The sequence below is a fragment of the Arabidopsis lyrata genome, assembly GCF_000004255.2.
Source record: "Arabidopsis lyrata subsp. lyrata unplaced genomic scaffold ARALYscaffold_7, whole genome shotgun sequence".
Classification (NCBI taxonomy): Eukaryota; Viridiplantae; Streptophyta; class Magnoliopsida; order Brassicales; family Brassicaceae; genus Arabidopsis; species Arabidopsis lyrata.
This window is the reverse complement of record NW_003302549.1, coordinates 89,739-111,211: the sequence shown is the minus strand read 5'-3', so window position 1 is coordinate 111,211 and position 21,473 is coordinate 89,739. Positions and strand designations below refer to the sequence as shown.

General features: G+C 42.0%; 8 protein-coding genes across 9 annotated transcripts; 2 read left to right on the top strand and 6 right to left on the bottom strand.

Annotated features, from left to right (window-relative positions):
* Nucleotides 1–226: 226 nt before the first annotated feature.
* On the bottom strand, nt 227–1,496 carry LOC9302872 (heterodimeric geranylgeranyl pyrophosphate synthase small subunit, chloroplastic). The gene is made up of 2 exons (XM_002866753.2): nt 1,105–1,496; nt 227–1,029 (listed from the first exon to the last, which is right to left on the bottom strand). Exons 1-2 carry the CDS (start codon nt 1,453–1,455, stop codon nt 418–420), a joined length of 963 nt encoding a protein of 320 aa, XP_002866799.2. The 5' UTR covers nt 1,456–1,496; the 3' UTR covers nt 227–417.
* Nucleotides 1,497–1,554: 58 nt separating this feature from the next.
* On the bottom strand, nt 1,555–7,173 carry LOC9302871 (transcriptional elongation regulator MINIYO). Its single transcript, XM_021019300.1, has 10 exons — nt 6,947–7,173; nt 5,940–6,744; nt 5,760–5,875; nt 5,467–5,645; nt 5,258–5,363; nt 4,905–5,165; nt 4,610–4,798; nt 2,310–4,451; nt 2,007–2,216; nt 1,555–1,925 (listed from the first exon to the last, which is right to left on the bottom strand). The coding sequence occupies exons 1-10, from the start codon at nt 7,121–7,123 to the stop codon at nt 1,767–1,769; spliced, it is 4,344 nt and encodes a 1,447-aa protein (XP_020874959.1). The 5' UTR covers nt 7,124–7,173; the 3' UTR covers nt 1,555–1,766.
* A 206-nt stretch (nt 7,174–7,379) lies between these two features.
* On the bottom strand, nt 7,380–9,813 carry LOC9302870 (rop guanine nucleotide exchange factor 1). The gene is made up of 5 exons (XM_021019301.1): nt 9,313–9,813; nt 9,112–9,228; nt 8,514–9,034; nt 8,040–8,393; nt 7,380–7,953 (listed from the first exon to the last, which is right to left on the bottom strand). The coding sequence occupies exons 1-5, from the start codon at nt 9,758–9,760 to the stop codon at nt 7,567–7,569; spliced, it is 1,827 nt and encodes a 608-aa protein (XP_020874960.1). The 5' UTR covers nt 9,761–9,813; the 3' UTR covers nt 7,380–7,566.
* Nucleotides 9,814–10,960: 1,147 nt separating this feature from the next.
* On the bottom strand, nt 10,961–14,714 carry LOC9302869 (L-ascorbate oxidase homolog). 2 transcript variants are annotated; one of them, XM_021017211.1, is made up of 8 exons: nt 14,374–14,714; nt 13,584–13,666; nt 13,377–13,486; nt 12,667–12,937; nt 12,475–12,580; nt 11,644–12,373; nt 11,461–11,539; nt 10,961–11,345 (listed from the first exon to the last, which is right to left on the bottom strand). In XM_021017211.1, exons 1-8 carry the CDS (start codon nt 14,438–14,440, stop codon nt 11,127–11,129), a joined length of 1,665 nt encoding a protein of 554 aa, XP_020872870.1. In that variant the 5' UTR covers nt 14,441–14,714; the 3' UTR covers nt 10,961–11,126. The 2 variants fall into 2 exon arrangements, with proteins under 2 accessions (XP_020872870.1, XP_020872869.1); XM_021017210.1 differs by lacking the exon at nt 14,374–14,714 and having other exon boundaries at nt 13,584–13,994.
* A 113-nt stretch (nt 14,715–14,827) lies between these two features.
* On the bottom strand, nt 14,828–15,867 carry LOC9304918 (phosphoprotein ECPP44). Its single transcript, XM_021017214.1, has 2 exons — nt 15,345–15,867; nt 14,828–15,254 (listed from the first exon to the last, which is right to left on the bottom strand). The coding sequence occupies exons 1-2, from the start codon at nt 15,534–15,536 to the stop codon at nt 14,952–14,954; spliced, it is 495 nt and encodes a 164-aa protein (XP_020872873.1). The 5' UTR covers nt 15,537–15,867; the 3' UTR covers nt 14,828–14,951.
* Nucleotides 15,861–16,994, top strand: LOC110226086. Its single transcript, XM_021016666.1, is given in 3 exon segments — nt 15,861–15,878; nt 15,942–16,034; nt 16,037–16,994. Coding segments are annotated over 3 exon segments (204 nt in total). The 3' UTR covers nt 16,130–16,994.
* A 28-nt stretch (nt 16,995–17,022) lies between these two features.
* On the top strand, nt 17,023–18,308 carry LOC9302868 (expansin-like A2). Its single transcript, XM_021017213.1, has 3 exons — nt 17,023–17,217; nt 17,309–17,603; nt 17,702–18,308. Exons 1-3 carry the CDS (start codon nt 17,097–17,099, stop codon nt 18,078–18,080), a joined length of 795 nt encoding a protein of 264 aa, XP_020872872.1. The 5' UTR covers nt 17,023–17,096; the 3' UTR covers nt 18,081–18,308.
* LOC9304917 (uncharacterized protein At1g04910) lies at nt 18,203–21,412 on the bottom strand. Its single transcript, XM_021017209.1, has 9 exons — nt 20,460–21,412; nt 20,279–20,369; nt 20,111–20,187; nt 19,950–20,038; nt 19,669–19,858; nt 19,398–19,579; nt 19,221–19,323; nt 18,784–19,115; nt 18,203–18,715 (listed from the first exon to the last, which is right to left on the bottom strand). The coding sequence occupies exons 1-9, from the start codon at nt 20,715–20,717 to the stop codon at nt 18,376–18,378; spliced, it is 1,662 nt and encodes a 553-aa protein (XP_020872868.1). The 5' UTR covers nt 20,718–21,412; the 3' UTR covers nt 18,203–18,375.
* Between the last annotated feature and the right edge of the window lie 61 nt (nt 21,413–21,473).

Sequence of the window (21,473 nt, the reverse complement as noted above, 5' to 3'; positions counted from 1 at the left end):
CAAATTATGTAGATATATAATTGGATAAGATGGTCAACGATTAATAGTGGAAAGAGTTTTTAAAAACATAGACTTGGCTTAGGTCTTGATTTAGAACTATACTAATGGTCACATTCGCAATTATCTTGGAGGAAATGTACTGGCATGAAACGTCCTTTTTAACTTGTTTAAGCATTTTTTTTTTTCTGTTTGGGTGTGATATTCAAGCAATAAACAATTCAACTAGTTTAAAATTTCGCTATTTTGGTCAAAATAAATAAATACATAGTATAGATTGCTATAAATTAACTTGGTTTTAGTATGCAAGTAAATGATAATGACATGTAGCGAAAATGACCAAGAAGCTATGGGCTAAAAAAACACACAAGGGTCCATTAGAAGGGTGAAAGGCCCATATGGAAAAGAGAGGCCCAAAATTCAGAGGGGAAGAAGAAAATGTCGATGAGCAGCGTAGTCAACGAAGGTGTAGAGAGGAACAAGTGTGTCTCCTCCTCCATACTTGTTGTCAAACACTTGAAGCTCCTTCTTGGCCTTCTCCTTGAGCTCTTCAGCCATCTCCATTGCCTTCCCTGCTCCATTGTTCTTCTCCTCGGTGATGTCATCCACTGCCTGATAGAGCATCCCGACGGCTCTCCCGTACCTTCTGAGACTCTCGAGCTCGTCCTCAGTGGCACCGCCCAAGAGGCCTCCGCACACGGCGGAGCATTCCCCCATGGCTCCGAATTTCTTCTCCTGAACAAAGGAAGGAGGAAAGGGGCCTCCTTCAAGGTCCACGTACTGGCCTGCAGCCATACCAGTGGAGCCGACGGTGCGGGCAATCTCAGCGATGACTCTGAGGATGGTGGCTCGAGGAACAAGTTCAGGGGGCGTGTGGGAGACAATGTGGTGGAAGCCGAGAGGGAAGAGGGCGTCACCGGCGAGAAGGGCTATGCCAGAGCCGTAGACAGTGTGGTTAGATGGCTTTCCTCTGCGCACAGGATCGTCGTCCATACAGGGGAGGTCGTCGTGTATCAACGAAGCCGCGTGGACCTGATTGTGTCATTCCAATATTATTAGATTCAATTTGAGATTACAAGGAAAGAGAGAGAGAGAGTGGAATGTCACCATTTCTAGGGCACAGGCGGTGGGGAAAGCGGCGAGGCGATCGCCACCGAAGAGCTCGCAGGCCGCCACACACATAACAGGAGAGGCACGCTTGGCGCCTTGTGCGAGGACAGAGTATCTCATAGCCTCGTAGATCCCGGCAGGGTGCTTGACCGGTATGGCCTCATCCAGCTTCTGGTTGATCTCGGTGATCAGAGTCGTCCAATACGTCCTCAGATCGAAATTCGACGACGACCCGGCGGAAGAGGATGAGGATCGAATTGCTGCGGGAGAGAGTTTCATAGGAAGAAGAGTGAGGGGAGAGCAGAAGCTGCTGGGCATTATTAATACTGAACCACCACTAAACAACATCGCCTCTGAGGAGGAGGATGATCTAATCTATACTCTTTGAGATAATATATAATAATAATAATGTCTTCAAATTAAGAATGGGTTCAGACAAACTTTTGATAGTGAAAAGTGTGTCTGGTGCCAATATATGATTGATTTCTACGACAGACACGTCGCTTTCAAATGTCAGTCACTGAACTTGAGTCAGCATTTGGAAAATCAAACCCATCAAAACAGAAGAGAATAAGAAGATCGTTTTTAATTACACAGCGAACCTCACTCAAAACACACAAAGAAAACAAAACTTTCTTTCCTCTCATTCTCTCAGGTTTTCACCTTCTTCCACAGAGTGCGGCCAATTTGAGCTTCTCCAGTTCCGAGAGGAGGGTCGAGTTCCCTTCGCAACACTCTTTCCACACCTCCATTCTTTTCTCTTCTTCCATGGCGTTCTCCGACCCTTTACTATACCTCAGGAGATCTAGCATCATCCCCTATTATATTTATCCACATTTCATTATCATCCTTAGTCCTCAGATCCACAACCACAAGAGATTAGGGATTTTTCGAGTTACCTCACGATGCCTCTTTCTGGATAAATCTCTGACAAGAGTCTTAACAATCTTATTCCGCAGGGATACTTTATCCTTGGCTTGGTTGCACAAGACTAATGATGAAAAGTGATGCACAACCAGCGTGTAGGCTATTGATCCACGCGTCGCTGCTCTGTCCAATGCTCCACAAGTCCATGACTTCAGATAGGCCTCAATGACGGCCTCATTTTCCTGCAAATCAATTCACCATTTTTATCTTAGTCGATACTCAAGATGTCATTATATAACACTATCAACCCTTTTTTTTTTTTTTTTCCAAATTACCTCAACCGGTTCAAGGTAACCATCCGCTTCTCCCAAGCACTTGTCTAGACTCGGTAGAAGCTCGAGAACACGGGCATTGGAGAGCACCGTCCATGCCGAAAGCCGAACAGGGTGTTCCACACATTGATGCAGGTAAATCGAGACCTGCCGCCCATATACTACATCACCATATGACACCGCAGCATACTGCTCCACGACCATCTCCATAAAAGTAGAGTAGTTCTCGTGAATCTCTGACTTGAACCTCAGGAGCTCAATGTCACGGTGATTTAGTCTCGCTTCATCAAGATACTGCCCATAGAGCTCCTGCAGAAAATTGTACAAGTTCCTAGTGTTCTTGTCTTCGATGATGTCCATTCCAACAAGCAATACGGTAGACAAAGCGTGAAACTTCCAAACCAACGGCACATTCACAACAGGAGACGGAAGCGATCCAAAACCAGACGATGACTCAAGTCCTGCAAGAAAGAAAACTCCAGCTTTTGCAACTTCAAGCAACTCCGTGGATTCTGGTGGCCCTGTTGAGGTTTTCCCACTGTGAACTGCTGAGATGGCGCTGAGAAACCAGTGTGGAGGTAGGGGCATTCTCTGGTGAGCCCACTCTATGGTCGAGGAGTCTGATTGTTTATACTGAGTTGAACAATTTGGCATTTCACCGTCCTCATGAATAGTCTCCAGACCAACTGTGCCCTTCCTTACCCCACTGACCCCTTTCTCGGCTTTTGATTTTCCCTTTGGCTGTAACCATCTATGTCTGAAGTGAGAAGCAAGTATACTGCTCATACGATGATAGTCCCCTTCGCTGCATTCCCATTCAAACGATATGTTTTTTTTGTTTGACTTGATACAGCAGGCCAGGTGCTCTAAAGCATGCGGTCTAAGGACATATTCAAAGGCTCTTTCCACGAGTAAATAATCCCTTGGCCCTGCAATCAAGCACATAGCTAAAGCGGAGTTCATTTTATCCATTAAGCCAACAGATCCCAGATCATCCTGCGAGTCCATCAGAGAGATGTTAAGAAAGAGACTCAGAAGACCGGCATCGGCCTGTGCCAACAGAACTCTGTTTGACCAAAACCCACCACCGCTAGCTCCCCAACCAAGTCCAACGCCGGGAGCTAATCCGCCTCGTTTATGTAGCTCAATGGATTGCACGATGGGCCATTCTGATGAAACAGAATCTCTAAAAGAGCTCGACACAGATGTTAGGTCAGCCAGAGACTCTGCCAGTATTCCTTTTGCAAGCACAGATTCATCTCTAGTGGAAATACTTTCATCATGAGAAGTTTTCATCTTCGATCTAGCAGATTCTATCAGATTTTGGATGGACATGATAGTCTGTGTTAACCCATGAAGACAACTCACAGAAGCTAATGCTAGTTCGTCATCTTGAGATCGTTCTCTCAGAAAACACAAAAATTCCATAAAAGAGGAACACCTGGAGGAGTCTTTTCCAAGCCTACTTACGTCTGCAACAGAAAAACTAAGAAGCTTGTGCTTGATAATGGCAAGGCCAATCTTTGGAACAAACTCCGGCAGCCATGGTAGAGGTTCTTCCTCTCCCTCGGCAGAGATTTTCTCAAGGACTTTGGAAATTGTACGCATGACACCTGAATACAACCACAACAGAGAAGTAGTGGATACAGAGACACTTTCGATTCCTTTCTCCCATTCGAGTAATTGAGGGGCCAATGTTATCCAGCTCAGTGCTGAATCAATCATAGGGCTAACATAACTCCAGTCCCATGTCCCAGATTCGTTCCGTGGAGTGTTTTGTGAGTACATATTAGGAAGTGTCTCGGCAAAAGCCTCAAGGACCAGGTAGGCCTCCTTTGACACAGAAGTAAACTCGTTGATGAGATTTTTCTCCCTGAGCTTTTCAAATGATGGACAACTCAACCACAGACACAGAGCTGGGAATAGCTCTGGGAAGCGAGATACGCAACAGCCACTATGGATACAGACCTTCCAAAACCGGAGCTGTTCAACCATCAAAGTAGATGAAAGCTTGCAGTTCTGCTTCCCTAGCTTCACCCATGAGTCAAGAGAGGAGGTGAACTGAAACAAATGCCACGTGACCGCATTGAAAGTCCCGTTCTTCACAAATTCCATGCAAGTACTTTGATCATACCGGGCCAAAACCTTAGTGAAATTAAAAAGAGAGAAAGAAGAACGAAGGTTACAATAGCTCTGAGGATTGATAGCTTAACAAACTTGAATCATCAGGCTCTGACAAAAAACATCAAAGACAATGAATATAACGGCCCCAAGATAATTTTGTATGAGCGGACCAGTATTACCTTTAAGAGGCGGACAGAATTGATCTGAGAAGGAAGAACGTCCATTCTTCTGTTCAATTTGAAGCTTTTCACAATTGTTTGCACAAATTTGGGATACTTCAAGATTGCAGTTGTGCATTTTGGAGAATGCCTTGCTATCGCAATAGTAATAGAGATTATGCTGTCCTCAAGCGCTGCTGATGGTTCTGTCTGAAATCATGAACATTAAAAAAAACCCCAGAAAACTAAACAACTGATAAAGCAACACAAAAAGAATGATTTTACTTGCTGAGTTACACATGGATAGTGATCTGACCTCCAGAAGATGATAAATTCTTGGAAGGATATCCATTCTGACAAGACCAGCAGCAACATCTTGTCCGGCTACAAAAACATCTTTCTGAATAGTATCTGTATCTTCTGTGCCGTCATCCATGATTTCTTCACGGAAAGGAACAATATTGGAGGGTTTAGCACTGTACTTCCAGTAGCAACCACGGAGGAAGCCAAGATCAATTTCCGGCTTACTCCTGAACACCGAGGCCGTGAAGATATCCTTCCCGTGTGGTCCCATGTTCTGGAAATAGAAATGGATTTTATCAGTTTGAACATATGTAATCAAGTTCTATGGGGACTATAACTTCTTCGGAGTGAGAAAAACAACTTTACCTCCAAAATATCAAAGAAGTTCTCGTTAAGAGAACAGCTCAGTAGACACTGAATCACTTTTACACATGCTAGAACAACAGAGGCATGGTTGTCATCAAGAGCCATCCTAAAGAAGAAAAGAAACTTGTATTGATAAGAACAAACAATATATGATATATGAGTGGTAACTTCGCAAATAAGTCTCAAAATTACACCCATCAGGAAATTACCTCAATGCTAAGACAAGCTCAGGTTCCGGTCCAAGGGCATATGCCCAGATGCCTTCCCAATCAGTGGCTTTATCTTTTCCTTCCCTTGTGTAGCCTATTCTGCTCTGACAAATTTTGTTCAAAGCTTTGTCGAGTACAGATGCAAGCAGATGCAAAGCAAGGCTTCTCTGCCCGGGAATCTGAAATATCAATAACACATACAAATTAATGAGCAGTGATAACGAAAAAACCACAGTCTCAGCCTACATGTTTTGTTCAGCTAAAGCCAAAATTAAAATATGTGACAATCATACCACACTTCGTGCAAGAGCAATAGCTTCTTTGATGGTGTACCCTGCTGCCCCAGGATCCCCCTCGGTTCTCAAGAAGTCACGTTCGGCAGCAGATTCAACGCCAGACCACTTTCCACCTGTACATTCAAAGTGTAAGTAACCTAAGATTGTCATGAGTTTCAGTTGTATTGTTCAACTCACCAGTTTCAGCTGGCGAGACAAGAACATCATCCTCAACAACATTCCCGTCAAAAGAAAATCTCAAGTCCCTGGCTGCCTCAACCCTCTCAGTCCATGTATCCCACACAAATCCTTGGGCTATCGCTGACTTGTGCAGCACAGTTTTTTCTTCTGGTATTGGCATCACTTGAGGAGTGACAAAATGACCGTCAGTTCTTGAATTCTTTGCTGTCTCATGGGTAATGGAAACCCCCTGTACTGAATGCTTTCGCTTCTTCAATTTTGCCTCACCTCGTTTCTTCAAAATGGAGAGTAGTGCAGGATCCATCTTGTCCAATAACTCGGCCTGTGCCTCAGCAATCTCTTCGGGGGACATTGTCTGCAACCTTGCATGGTTCTCAACATCAATATCACTCTCAAGAGAGGAAGACGCCTGTCTAGTCCCAAGTCCATTGGATGGGGAGGAAGAAACAGCTAGGGGAGGAGAAACAATGTCTCTCTGGTATGATGCCCTGGCAGGTTTTTGAGCCAGTAAAGTGTTACTGGATGTAGCGGGCGCATCGGCTGAAGCAACAGAGAGGGGCCTCGTTTCAATGATCTTAACTCTCCTTGATTGCTGAGGGCCCTGTGTGGATGCAGGATCATCCCTAGAGAGCATATCTTTCCACCTCCGGAGATCCATGTCTTTCTTCTCCTTTCTTTGAAGCGGTTTAGCAAAAGCAGCAACGGAGTCTGCATTCATGAAACGTTCTTCTTCTTCTTCTTCTTCTTCTTCCTCATCGTTATCTTTAGGTTGTGCAATGCTGCTTCCGACAGGAGCCCAATGCTACAAAATCAAAGTATAATAAGATGAATCAGAAAGCTGAATTACAAGCCATTAGGTCAGGCACGGTGAACAAGTAGATGAAACTGTGGAGTCCAAGTACAAACTATAAATAACAAGAGTAGAAAATCGAAAAAGAAGCTAACAAAATGAAGATGAAAATTGCGAAACCTAAAAAGCTCACTAGAGGATTGGATTGGCTTACGGGTCCGTGAGAACGATGACGAGCGACGGGGAAGGAAAGAAGGGAGGGTCTTGGGGGAAGCGGCTTGATTGGCGGCTTATTCTCCGATATTCCTTTCTCCACGATGCTCCCCACAAGCCTCCCCAAGACGTTGTTGGCCTGTTCCGGATTGATGAGTCTCCCGCTACTTTGCTCCATCTCTCGCTTCCAACTTTTTCTTCTTCGTCTTCCCTGCTCTTTTTTTTTTTTTTTTTTTTAATGATAGACTGCTTATAAGAAAGTAAAAAATAACAAGAAAACCCCTTTCTAACTTTTTTTATTAATTATTGGACATCAACTTTAATCCGATACAAAACAAACCTTAAAAGTTGTCGCTTTAATATTAATACTAAATACTAATGAACATGATTAAATAACTTAAGAGACGTATGTGATGTGCATTCAGTTCTAGGACTTGGACCAGAATCAGTCTAAACTTGCTAACGAGCTAAGGAATTGTGTCTCCTCTCTCTTCTGCTTACAGCATTCCCAAAACATAACATTCTTGTTGCTATTACCATAATAATACTCTTCGTAGTCAGACTAACAACAAACAACTACAGTCTCTACAACCATTGATTTACATTCTTCTATTTTCAACCTTAATCTCTTTCCGGCGTCACTCCCGTTACTCTTCTTGAACTCAGATTCCCCGCATACGACCATTCTTTCTCTGTTTCCCCCACTAATCCCTTCTCTCTCGTCCCATTCCTCTTCACTGAATACAGCGGCGGTGCTCTCCTCGGGCTCCTCGATGCTACACTTAGGGAAGGCGTTGCAAATGGTGAACCATGCGGAGAGCTCTGCACAGATAACGCTTTCTGACCGTTGAGTCCATTGATGCTGAATAGGGATAGCGATTCCGTGACAGAGATGGATCTTCTCATGGCATCATCAACATAAAGCACATCATCTATTCTGGCCGTGATGTTGAAGGCCATGCTCTCCATCACCCTCGAGTAACTCTCCAGAATTGATTGCCCTACATCCTGCAAAAACACACACACAAACTTTAAAATTATCTAAGCATCGTTTCATGATGCAACCAGCAAAGCACACTCCTAACTCATTGTACCTTGTTGTACTGAATCTTGTTCATGTCCAGCGTTGTCTGGGGAAGTCCCGGAAAACGGATCCTAAGACTCTGCAAGAGGGTCTCGGCTCTCTGCACTAGGAAATCATTTCTTTCGGTGTCACTAACAAGGCCTTTAACCTTGCCACCCCATGAAGACAGCTTTAGTTTCGCCTGCTTCTTGTGCCTCCTCCCATTCTTCTGTCTCCAAACGTACACAGCCGCCTCAATCCGGTTGGCGATTTCAAGAGTCTGATGCTCCGATGAGAGATCAAGACAGTCTAGGAGGCATTCGGGAGAGAACTTGTTTGCAGTTAAGTACTGGTAGATGATCTCTCCAAGACATTCCTTCCCGCTCTACATTAAGAATTAAATCAGACCTCAATGAGCTAATCACATAAAACCACTAATGGTAAAACAATGTATGCTCGAGCAGCAATGGAAAAAGCTCATCCTTGAGCTCAAGAAGGCCCATACCTTGGGCAAAGTCTCCAAGTAAGGGTCGGGAATCTCCATTTCGGCGAGCACACCGCTGTTAATTGCCAATGCAGCCTTGAGAATCTGGTTAGCAAAGTCCCGACACTGCTGCAGTTTCTTCCTGGACTCTTCTGACAAACCGTTAGGCGGAACCTTAGGGCAAGGCAGCCACCACTTGTCCTCCTGCCTAACGGAAGCTGGGGAATTGTAAGAATCCTTGTCACATTCTCCAAGAACAATGCCGCGATCAGTATACCAGAACTCGGTATCGGAGAAAGCGTCAAGCATATCGATCAACATAGCATCGAGCTTCTTGAGAGCAGGGAGATTGGCATAGAGATCAGAACGTGGACGGGTCTCCATGATCTCATAAGTGCCGCCTCCGGGGAAGTGCTGAAGGGAAGGAATGAGCTCAACGATAGAATCGCTAACACAGAGGAGCCATTCAAGTTCTCTACGCCACATAGCCTTCTTCTGAGGAGCAAGAGGCTCAAGCCTCCATAGCTCGCCGAACACAGTCGCTGGTGGAAACTAGCCTGATTAAAATATAACTAGGAAAACGAGAAAGCCCTACTCTATGATAAAAAGATGAATATACCAGAGAGATTGGTGATGGCGTTGGAGATAGCAAGCGCCGTACAAACACCTTTACCTCCTCCTGACATGTCTTCTCCGAGAAGTAGCTTCGCAAATCTCTCCTTCATCATCTCAATTTCTGAAACCCAAAATACCAAAAAAATTCTAATAATAAATCGAATCCTAGTAGTCGTTGTTAAACTTAGAAAGTTATATACAGTACCGGAGAAATCGTTGTTGTCTGAGTGTTTGTCATCCCAGAGCACATCTTTGCCGCCGATCACCGGAAGCATAACTGGCGGCGGGAAGTAAAAGCCTCTCCCAGCGACAAGCCGGGGGGAAGAAGGGATGGAGCTAGAGGGTCCCTCGCCGTCGAAGCTGGTGGAACTCTCAGACTCGCTAATGTCGGCGCTGGGACTGTAGCTTCCGCATCTCTCGGAAGAGACTTGGTCGTCTTCCTCAGAAGATAAGCTCCCCATTATTGTAGGTAGGCGGCAGAGATCTAATAACGGCTCAAAGAATCCACATTTGGGCAAAGAGAAAGGAAGAAGAAGGAAGTGGATGTGATGATGATGCGAGCTTGTTTGATAAAAAGCAAAGCAGAGATGAGAGATGAGAGATATTAAAAAAAAATAAAAAAAATAAAAAAGACTCCTTTCCTTTCTTTTCATCACTCACACTCGCTCTTTTTTTCTACTCACGCCGTTATCCTCTTCCGTTTGGGACGGGTATGAGCTTTGGTAACAGATCCACCGTTAACTCACGTTCGTCACATTTAACGGCGATATTAAAATTATATCCCACGGCCGTTGTCATTTGTTATATCAACCGTTGGATCTTTTCGAATCTCGAAGCGGCCGAGAAAATTAAGAAAGGCTGACATTGTGTGGACTAGAAGCATTCCATTCCTTGTCGGATGGATCATCACTCTCTCTCTCTCGTACCACCGGCCTCAACTACGTTGCTCTTACCTCGTGATTTTACGCCACGTGTCTTGTACCTATTCGCCTGATCTAAACACTGTATTCTGGCGTCATTAAAGTATTCCCATCGTACGTACGTACGGTCTAGATTGCGTTCGCTTACTTGTTGTATTCCGCTGTTCTCGACTTTTCTTTTTCACCCAACGCCGTTGATTACTCTTAATTCAGTTCATTAACGTAAAACTAATTTAATGCCCTTTGAATTTGGGTTTATCTATTTGTATATTAATGTCACTGATCACTAGAATATGCTATGGAATGGCGTTGATTCACATGCATTGCTTAAATTAGTTAGTTTGACTTCACCCCTTTTTTTCTTCAAAGCCTTTTAACCTTCCAAACAAATGTTTGTATTAGTAGAAAATCTTTTCCATTGCCATGCTTTTCATTCGATTGACAGCCTTTTAATTTGTAAATTTCAAGGTCAACGAAAACTTTTCCCAAATTGAATACCAATAGAGCATTCAACGTCTACCGCTGGATGAATAATTTGAAGTTTTTTATTTTATCTTTTAAAGTCTGTTTATTCGAAATTAAAGTTTTTCTAAATAAGTTATATAAGTATGAGTTTTTGTAATTTATTCTATTTCATCAAACTGAACTATTTAGACTGAATGTCTCTAATATAAAACAAGAGTAGTATATCTCGTGCTAATGAATATGGTAAAATTACTTGGTTAATTCATATGAAAACATTGCCTACAAATGTAATTATCCAAAAAAGTTAACTTCAACCATTGTCTAGAAACACTATTATGTTAGAAAAGCTACATACTGTATGTTTGTCTTCAATAAAATAAACAAATAATAATAATAAAAAAAATCCAAACATTTACTATTTTTGTAGTATTAGACAATCGATTATTGTATGTAAGTCGGCCATAACAATTACAAAACAGTAAAATTTTCATCAAATTTGGGTGTACATTACAATTTATGTAGTAGATTAATAATTGTGCAACATATATCTCGCTATCGAAATATAAAGAATAAAGAACTCAACATATATATTCCTATATAATTCATCCACGACTGGTATGAATTAATAGAGTCATTAAGGAGTGGTAAAGGGAGTGTGTTTATTGGAGGCTCGGCCACACAACAAAGCATTCTTAGGCAAAAGATATTCATCTCTAAGAGAGTGTGTTTGAGAATAAACTTGGAGGTAGAATTGTTGGCCTAAGTATTGCCTCGCCCAATATTCACTCCTTAGATTCCACATCCCCACATTGTCCAGTGCCACATATACGGCTGTCCAAGATTCTGGATATACCTATAACAACCAAAAACTTGTTTAACTTTTTTTTTTTTTTTTTTTTTTTTGGTTACAAGACATTCCAGTTTTGATATATAAATTTTGGTAAGATATATGGAGAAACTATTTGTACCTGAGTGGTGGAGCGAGAAATAGCATCCCTGAGATTATACTCTCGTCTACTCGCTTGCGACCATGTTCCTCTATCCATCCTGTGGAAAATACTCACAAACATCAGATGCAATGCATTATTACTATTACAAAGCTAGGGTGATATATATATATATATATATAGCTAACCCTTCATTATTCTCACCCGACAACCCAAAAACTATATCCATCGAGGTGGTAACTTTGGACAATCTTCTCGCGGTTTTGAAATATGATTTCAAGGAAGTCTCTGTGGTGTGCTCCCATCACTGACGTCTCCATTCTCATCCCTCCCCCTCTTCTCGGCTTGTCAGGGATGCTTCCAACTTTGAAAACGCCTTTGATCTTGAAGTAATCCGCAAGCTTTAGCGGAGTATCTGCAGCTACAAACGACACTCCATTTATGGCGTAGCGTTGCTTCCTCCTCACTTGTGCCGCTGAGCTTTCCAATATTAAAGTCCTAGAAATCTTGATTCGACCATAGTGGTACGAGCCCTGAGGGTTAGGCCTTGGCCCAGACGCGGTTAGATTGGTTCTAATGGACCGGGCTTGTTTGATAGACCAATCTAGTTCATCGGCAGGTTGCTCAGCATGGACAGAATTAGCAGACGATGAGTGGCGGCTATGTCTTGAGTTGGAGTAGTGGATAGTGGATGAGACCAAGAGTTTTTTGGCGACAAATTTTGTGGAGACGACAATGTCATAGTCTTGGTCAGGCTGGTCCATGGTGACCAAGACGGAGTAAGACTGTCCAACGTGAATGTCGAGAGAGGTATACATGGACTGTATTGTATGGGTTCCCTCAACCTCGACGAGCTTCATCTGATGACCTTGGATTCTAAAATTCAGTGTGTTTTGAAGCCCTACATTCGATATTCTAAATCTGTATGTTTTACCTAATAATTGTTCCACAACAACAAAAAAAAGATGAGATAATATGATAATGCTCTTCTTCGTATCTAAAGTATTTATGTACTTGAGTGTTTTTAAGATGAACCTTTGTGGACTGTGAGTGAAGAAATGTAACTGACTCCTTGGCCATTGATCAAAACCCCTTCAGGCAAAGGTAGCTTGTGTCCTCTATCCAAAATTGCCTTCAAAGCCTGAATAATGTGCATTTAATTATGGTCCTTGTATAACAACGACAAGTGCTAAATGGAACATAATTAGTTAATCAAGAAAAAAGTACCTTGTGGTCATGCTCAAACCAATCACCAATGAGGAAGGTGAAATCTCCAGCGGGTTCAGGGAAAGGGACGGGGATGCGAGGGCGGCTGAGGATACGGAAACCGCCAAAACCACCGGCGGCTTTGTGAACGGCTAGGGAAGGGAAGTAGAAGAAACTACCGATCTGGTCTTTGACTTGGATGGCATAAGTGTAATTTTTGCCCGGTGGTATTGGACAAGTCGTCCCATACACTCCATCTTGGTAAGAATTCTTCCTCAGTTGCACTCCGTTCCTTCATTAACCATGCATTTTGTATTTTGTTAATTCATTGATATTGATATTATATAAATCAACATGAAAACGTGACGTGTCCACCAATAATAGCTAACAAGATTGTGAAGAAACGGCACTAGAGCATGCAAGTTGGCTTCATCATGCCAATTATACCAAACTCCAATCTTTCTTATAATATAAGTCAAGTGAAACGGGACTTGGTGATACAAGGTCGTTAATTATCCATACGCAGTTTTTTAGGGGGTGTAAATATATGCATTGTCTTTCAAATCCATATAAAGAAGAAATATATAACATTCAAAGAAAAAAAAAAAAAAAAACAGATTGAGATAATACGGTTTAACCTAAATATTAATGAATGGGCGGTAAAAATTGGTTAAGAAAAGTGGAAACTAATGAATAAAAGAAAGTGGTAAAGAAGGGGGAAGAGGACTTACCAAGATAAGAGAAAGGGCTCGTCAAGATCGTTGTGAACATTGATGATCAAATTGTCGTTGGTGACAGAGTAAATATCGGGTCCAGGATATTGTCCGTTAATCAGGATTCCCTGCGTGTATGGATAAAATGTAAAGCATGATCATCGGTCAAACAAAACAGAAGAAGCTGTCCGCCATTTTGTTGAGGTTGAGGAAAAGAAAAGATACCCTTTGAGGAATGCCAAGTGGAGAAATGTTGCCGTAAGTGACCCTCCAGTCGAAAAAACGGTAGGGATCATCAGCTTGAACAAAAGAAATGGTGGATATGGCCATCATCATCGTCCAAACGGCGCCATGTAGCCACCAGCCCATACTCGCTTTGACAAGAAGAAGAGAAAGCTTGAAGTTTGTTTTGTAGTAACGGAACAAAAGACTCTGGTGGCGTATTTAAAGTCCAAAGAGGGGGGAAGCTTTTCCAATCAGCTAATTCCGTGTTTTTATTTCAACCTGTAATATAATAAGAGCATGTCCCCACCTACTAATTAAATGTATATATCAAACCAAGCAAAGCCCATTATTTTGTCCTTTGGGGGTTGTTATTATTTTATTGAAAGAAAATTGCAATCCGGTGGGGCTTGAGATATGCTGCATGTTGCATAGTTTTTTTTTTTTTTTTTTTTAAATAATTATTACTGGCTAGAAAGGGGTTGCATTGTATACATCCTCCTGTTTATGTAGTAAATTAGAGTCACGTTTTATTTTATTTGATCTGTTTTTTTTTTGGGTGAAATAAATAGAGTAGTTTTATCTTGGCACAAATAGTCAGCGCAGACGATAAATATTGATTGAACACGTTATGATGAAGCAATGTATGTATATATGCTGGAAGTAGAAAATAATAGTAATACAGTCCACAAAATATATAATCAATAACAAAGAAGAAGAGTTGATTATTGGAGAAAGAAACGGACAAACAAGAAATTGCAAGAGAGTACTTAAACGCGTAGTATTCTCTTGATGAAAATTCTGCTTTCTTTCGCATTGGCTTGGCGGCGCAGGATTCTTAGTTTTAGATTTAGCATCATCTATTCTTACGTAACACACATATTTTCCATTTAACACAAATTTCAACGGTCAACTTGAGTGAGAAATGATATGAAAACAGCTGGAACCACAAAAAGAGAAAGTCACAGGCTGTCTTCTTCCCGTGAGAGGAGACGTCTCTCTCTCTCTCTCTCCTTTTCCCTTCACTTCATACACAGACTCTCCGTGTCTCTGCTCCTTCTTGCCATCCTTCCCTTTTCCTATTATTTTCCGTGATATCTTAAATGGGCCTTTTGCGGCCCTTTTTAGCCAGCCCAAACGTATACAACTAAGCAGGCCCACCGTTTCTTGCTCACAAAGCATGTATATGTTTATTGGGTATTGGATGGATGCCGCTTTTAGTTTTTTTTTTCATTAAGAGTTAAAAATTTAAGATTCAAGAGTTTTCAATTCGAAAATTGGCATGACATATAACGACGTGGACAACGATACAAGAAGATGAAAAAGTAATAAGTGGTGAAAGCGAAGGTTAAAAAAAGGGTCTTCCTATAACTACGTTTCCTTCTTCGTCTCATCATTGGTATGACCAGGAAGCTTCTCTTTGATCTTCTCCATAAACCCTTTCTCCTTGCCCTTGTCATTATGAGCTTCAGCTTCAGGCTTTCCATGGTGACCTCCGGGAAGCTTATCCTTCATCTTCTCCATAAACCCTTTCTCCTTCCCATCCTCATGACCTCTACCCGCAGGAAGCTTCTCCTCTGTTTCACATTGAGCTGCAACAACTTCCTTCTTGTTCTTCTTCTTATTCTCCTTCTCCTTCTTTTCCCCATTTTCACCCGCTTCCTCATCACTTGACTGCATACATATATCACATCCGTGTTATTAACATTTCTCATCCATAAGAGTTTTACTTAAGAACAATAGTATATATATAATTAAGCTTACAGAGCTGTCAGAAAGGTGGAGTCTTTCAGCGAGAGAAGGCTTCTCCTCTTCCTTGGGCTCCTTGGTTACACCGGCATTCTCGGAAGAATGTACATCTTCGGGTTTCTTCTTGAGAAAGTCAAACATCCCACAGCCTTTGGAAGCTGCAACATCAGCTTCTTGCTGCTCACTAGAACGAGGATGATCCGCCATCTTTTAGGAAAACGCAAACTAGTATTCAAGACTCACTTTTCTTTGCTAGATGTGAGGACTGATGAGTTACACAAAACCCCTGCGACACTGTATTTATAGTAGCTCGATCTAGCTTTTATTTTCTGCTTATTTTAATTACAAGTTAATTCCATAGTAATTAACACTAACTAGTCTCGCGTTTAGCCAAGGTGTTGCCGGCAAATTGTACTAACAAGTCTATATTTTAAGGACCAACTTTGATCGGAACAAGGTTTGTTTTTCTCGGAAAGTGAAATAAAAAAACATAGTACATGTCCGAATACTCTGCTTTTCGCCGACCAATGGATGGTCGGTGTGTGGACGGTCCACGTTATCCAATAAAGAGAGCAAAAGGACTGTTTAAATTGTTTGGACATTAATTATTAGAAAAATAAGCTTGCTGCTAACTACAAATGGGCCGAAACAGACGATGGGCTTACGAGGGCTAAGATTGGGTTAAACTTGATGGTTTTGGTTTTAGTCATGCTGCTCACCTCATTGGACTTCTTTTCAGCCCCACCACTTGGAAAAGAAGAGGAATAAAAAATATACACACTTCTTCATCTAGACATTAGCCTAAACGAAATCCCATTTAGCACTAAGCTCAAGAAGACACGAGTGTTGATATAGAATCTTAAACGATCAAATCATAATCTTATAATTTGTATAGCCCCGACAATGAACCAAAAAAAAAAAAAAGGTAGGAGAGGGAGAAGTATGAAGATATCTTCACATGTAGTAATGAATGCCGTAGATGTGACAGAGTCGTTCTCACATGGATGTTTCTTGGTCACCAATCTGTTGAATATTGAAGATCTCATTGACTGAAATCAACATTTTAACAGAAACTTTTGACATGTCCCATGAATGATTAATAAGAATTACAAGTAGCTAGATAGAATCACTTAAAATGAGGAGAGAAGTGGTTTGGTTGGCAGAAATTAGAAAATTTGTACTATCCTAAAACAATAAAAGGGTAATATAGTATGTTTGTGCCTTGACGGTTTTGATTGGTTAAGGGCGTGGGGGTAAAGAAGGGGTGCGTAAAAAAAAAGGAGACCGACCGACATGAACATGTAAGTACAAGGCCCAGCTGTGATGCAGAGAGTCGGTGCACAGCCACGTCATCCACCCTAGACTATTGCTATTGGGTAATGTGGTGGTATCTCTCTTTCACACTACCTTTTTTTCTTTTCACTTTGAATGATGATGATACCATAATGGTAATTAATACTATAGGCTAGAGATTAGTTTAGTTATTACACACGCACTACTCTCAACTCTCAAACTCTCAACTCTCAACTCTCAAGTCAATAAATAATGAACACGCCTACTCTTGTGCCATGCCAGCTGCTTCTATCTACGACGTGACGTGTGCTGTGATGCTGAGCTGGAACCCATTCGCTTCTTCTTCATTCTTCATTCTTCATTCTTCACTACTAGTATTATATAATGGGGTTCATTCACTCTCTCCTTCCTCTCCTCACTTTTCGTCGCATCCCCCATTAATAATAGTATTGTTTTGTTGGTTTCTTCAAGAAAATGGAAGGCTTTCTCTTCCTCCTCTCAGTCGTCTTCCTCTTCTCCTCATCTGCAGCCGCCTGCGACCGATGTCTTCACCGTTCTAAGGCTGCTTATTTCTCCTCCGCCTCTGCTCTCTCCTGTAAGCTTTCCATCTCCTTTCATTACTTCACTCTTTTGTGTCTCTTTTCTCATCTTTTAATTTGTACTTACGGGTTTTTTCTTTAATTCAGCCGGAGCTTGTGCCTATGGCTCTATGGCTACGGGTTTCTTCGCCGGACACATTGCCGCGGCTCTGCCTTCCATCTACAAAGACGGCTCCGGCTGCGGAGCTTGCTTCCAGGTCAGATGTACGAACCCGACCCTTTGCAGCAGCAAAGGAACAACGGTGATGCTCACAGACCTGAACAAGAGCAACCAAACCGATCTTATCCTTAGCAGCAGAGCCTTTAGGGCCATGGCCAAGCCTGTTGTTGGCTCCGACAGAGATCTTCTCAAAGAAGGCCTTGTCGACATTGAATACAGGAGGTTCGATTCCCAAAAGAACTCTTACTATCTATGATATATGCTAGCTTTTCTTCTCATTTTCCTTCAAGTAGTAATAAGAATAATTGAAAATGAAACAGAGTTCCTTGCGATTACGGGAACAAGAAGATGAACGTGAGAGTTGAAGAGTCAAGTATAAATCCAAACTACTTGGCGATAAAGCTCTTGTACCAAGGAGGCCAAACCGAAGTGGTAGCCATTGACATTGCTCACGTTGGTTCGTCACACTGGAGTTACATGACCAGAAGCCACGGAGCCGTGTGGGTTACTGACAAAGTACCAACCGGAGCTCTGCAGTTCAGGTTCGTGGTGACCGCAGGCTACGACGGCAAAATGGTCTGGTCGCAGAGGGTCCTTCCAGCTAACTGGGAAGCTGGGATGACCTATGACGCCGGCGTTCAGATCACCGACATTGCTCAGGAAGGTTGTGATCCATGCGACGATCACACCTGGAACTGACTCACTCCAACTCTCTACTTTCTCTCTATGTATGCGTACGTAACAGACTTGTTTATTTGACGAGAGGAAGAATCAACGGGAATGCATAATCTGACGATTCCATAAGAATGAAGAGAGCTAAGAATGTAAAGGGATATATGCATGTGTATGTACAAAAGGTCTATATATATGTACACCATTCTTTCTATCTGTAACCTTGCGACTTAAAATGACATTACATTTTTTTTTTTAAAAAGAAGAATTTATCTATTGGCAAACAATGCTGATTCGTGCATAGAAAAACATGAGCTTAGTCTCAGAAGATCTCTTCATCAACTTGTGAGTGATCCAAATCGCTTCCACTAGCTATGGGGACATTGCCAATGTCTGAGTACTCCGATGAGTCATCCTCATTTACATGTTTTGCTTTTTTTTTCACGACTCTTGCTTCAGAGGTTCGACAAATGCAGGAGGCTGGGTTCTCATGGAACTCGCCCTCTCCTGGTTTCATTTCATCTGGTTCCCCCATGAAACCCGTCTGGTATCTTCGGACCTTGGATGAGAAATCATCCCATGTCATGTTGTGTCTATTTTTGAAGAGCTCGTAGAGTTTTTTGGCGTTTGGACGGATGGTCACTTTGTGCCCCAAGTATCTCCTGCAAACACACATGCATGTGCATTAGAGAAGAGAGTGAAAAAGTGAGGATAAGAGACACAGTTATACCTTCTCCCAGCTAAGATTCTAGCCATGTTGCCGTTGTTGTTGGTGACAAATGCGTCGCTCTTATCACAGACAATGAAGTCAAGAGCAGCCATGCGTGATGAGAAGTTTGCAAACGGAGCCAGTTCTTTCTTGGAGGTCAGTGTCTCTTTTGTATGGAGATTTGGAAACAGAGCTCTTAACGGTGCCAATGTAACCTCCCCTCCGTATACCTCGCCTGATGCAACGTACAAGTGAACCTCTTTCCCAAAACCTAAGCCTCTGAGCATCAGACCAATCTCCTCTGGCGTCAGGAGACATCTCCCGTGCCGCCGTACCTTTTCAGGGTTTGCCGCCTGCACATTGCAACAACCCCAATAATTAATAGAGTTAATTAAGAAGAGTTGATACTGGACCTACATTTATGGTATTCAAATTAAGCAAGCATGCTATTCTCTCACATGTAACGTTTTCCACCTTCTTCTCATAGCTCCGAGTTCGAGTCTCTCTTTTTGACCACCGCCGTAATAGCACCCGGAGAAGGCCAGCATATCAGGTTCGAACCTAGGAACCAACATGCACACTGATGAGCCATACACTTCGAAAATGTTATTAGTGAGATATATGTATGTGTGTACCTGAGATGAAGGGCAACGAAATATTTGGCCTTTTTTCTCATCCGGTCAACCAACAATTGGCCCATCCTGTTGATAGACTCTGTATATCTCACCGCATGGTAGTTCACTCTACAACGCAGTTTCTGGAGCTCTGTATCAAGATTGTTGGACAGCCTGTAATCGAATTTGGAGAGTTGTACAACCTGCAACCATTAGAATATTGCAGAAGATGAGCCTACTTGTTGTAGGAATATACATCATGATACACATATTTTGGAGGAGGATAACTGACATGTTTCTTATTAAGAATGGGCAAAACACGCTGCAAGTAGCAAGAAGGTGTGCATTTCCTTGGGACACGCATTGACTGTAGGCTGGTGGATATTCTTGACTGCTCTTCTTTAGGAAGCTCCTTGATGATCTTCACGTCTTTAGAGAGATGTGAAATGAACCAATCAACATCAAATATATCCTCAAAGTTGCTGCGTACCACAAAAAAAAAAAAAAAAACCTGTGTTAGAATTACCAACAAATTCAAAAAGGGAACAGAACAGAGAGGGACAGGGCAGGGACCTGGTGTCCTTCCAGTAGGACTTCTGGTCAAGTTTAGGGACCACAAGAGTGGCGTTTAGAATGTATGCGGCAACTACAGCATCTATGATCTGCAGTAGAAGAAATAGATCAGAAAGAAACCGCCTGAATACACGCCCATATATGGTTCACAAGGAACTCACCCCTGTCCGTTGCTGGTTTAAACCTCCGCTTGTCGCGATAAGTAAATACCGATTGGTTTGCCTTGTCTTATCAGTAACTGCCACAATGTCAATAAAAATATACGAAATCAATTGATATATATAAAGAGAGGAGTCCTTGTCGCGCATGCAAAAGGATCAAATCTTTACCTTGAAAGGTGTCAGTTGCATTGCTGCAGGCATAGTAGAAGTTGGACAATCTCGAGCTCCATAACTGGCGATCCGACCTTCCACCATTTTCCTGAGACACGCATTAATGACCATGAATGAGGTCTTAAAGAATCTGGAAAGTTTACGTAAAACCCCAATGAAACAAAAAGGGTTTACGTACACGAAATGGAGTGGTGGTTGGATCTGGATTGGGTTCCACGGCCACTTGATTGTTGTGATGGATCAATGGAGGAGGAGAAAGGGCCGAGAATGAGAAGAGGATGAGGAGGATACAGCCGGAGACGGCAGATACCAGCGGAAATAGACGGTGACGGCGGCGAAGGAGAAGCAGTAACTGGTGGCGAATTCCTGCGATGACCAACTTTTTCTTGTCGGGTTCAGCGCCATTATCCCTTTTCTTCAACTTCAAAGAGGCCATTAATTAATTGTAGAACGACGCAGACACAACAAAAATAATGAAGGAAGGAGGACGATAGGCTACAAAGAATAGGAAGAAAACAGGAGAAATGGGAAGGAGAGAGTGCAAAAGGAGGAGGCGGAGGAAGAAGAAGACGACGCCATTTCTCGATGACGTTAAGGCAGAGGAGAAGTTGGTTGCCGAGAAACTATGGACAAACTCCAAACTAATCTCAAACAAACAAGTGCACACAATTTTTTTTAAAAAGAAAAAAAGAAAACTGAGTTTGGGTTTTTTTTTCTTTTCTTAAATCACTTAATTCTCATGCCTAAAGCAACCACAGCGAATCTCTTGCTCTCTCTCTCTCTCATATGTAGTTATATTATTGTTACCTATTTGCCAAATGATAATTAGCTGTTTAGATTATTATCTAGAATTGAAATCGTCTTAATTTTTTTTGTTTCTCAGTTCCAAAAACAAACATATATATCCGATTAAAGATTGGGGATTTGAAACGCCAACTCGTCTAAGAAATGAATGGGGGGGATTTATGAAAAGGTTTTTCGATCGTTCTGCAAAAAATGAAGTCAAACAAAAAAGCTAATATTAGAAAGATGTGTTTCGAGTCAATAGCAGAACATATCAAAAACGTGATGACATGTAAGGATAAAAGCGGAGAGAAGAACAAGTCTTCTTTGGTTTTGAATAAAAATGATGCATACAATATTTGAATCATTTTATTATCTAAAAAAGCCTTGTTGAAGGAAGTCATGGGAG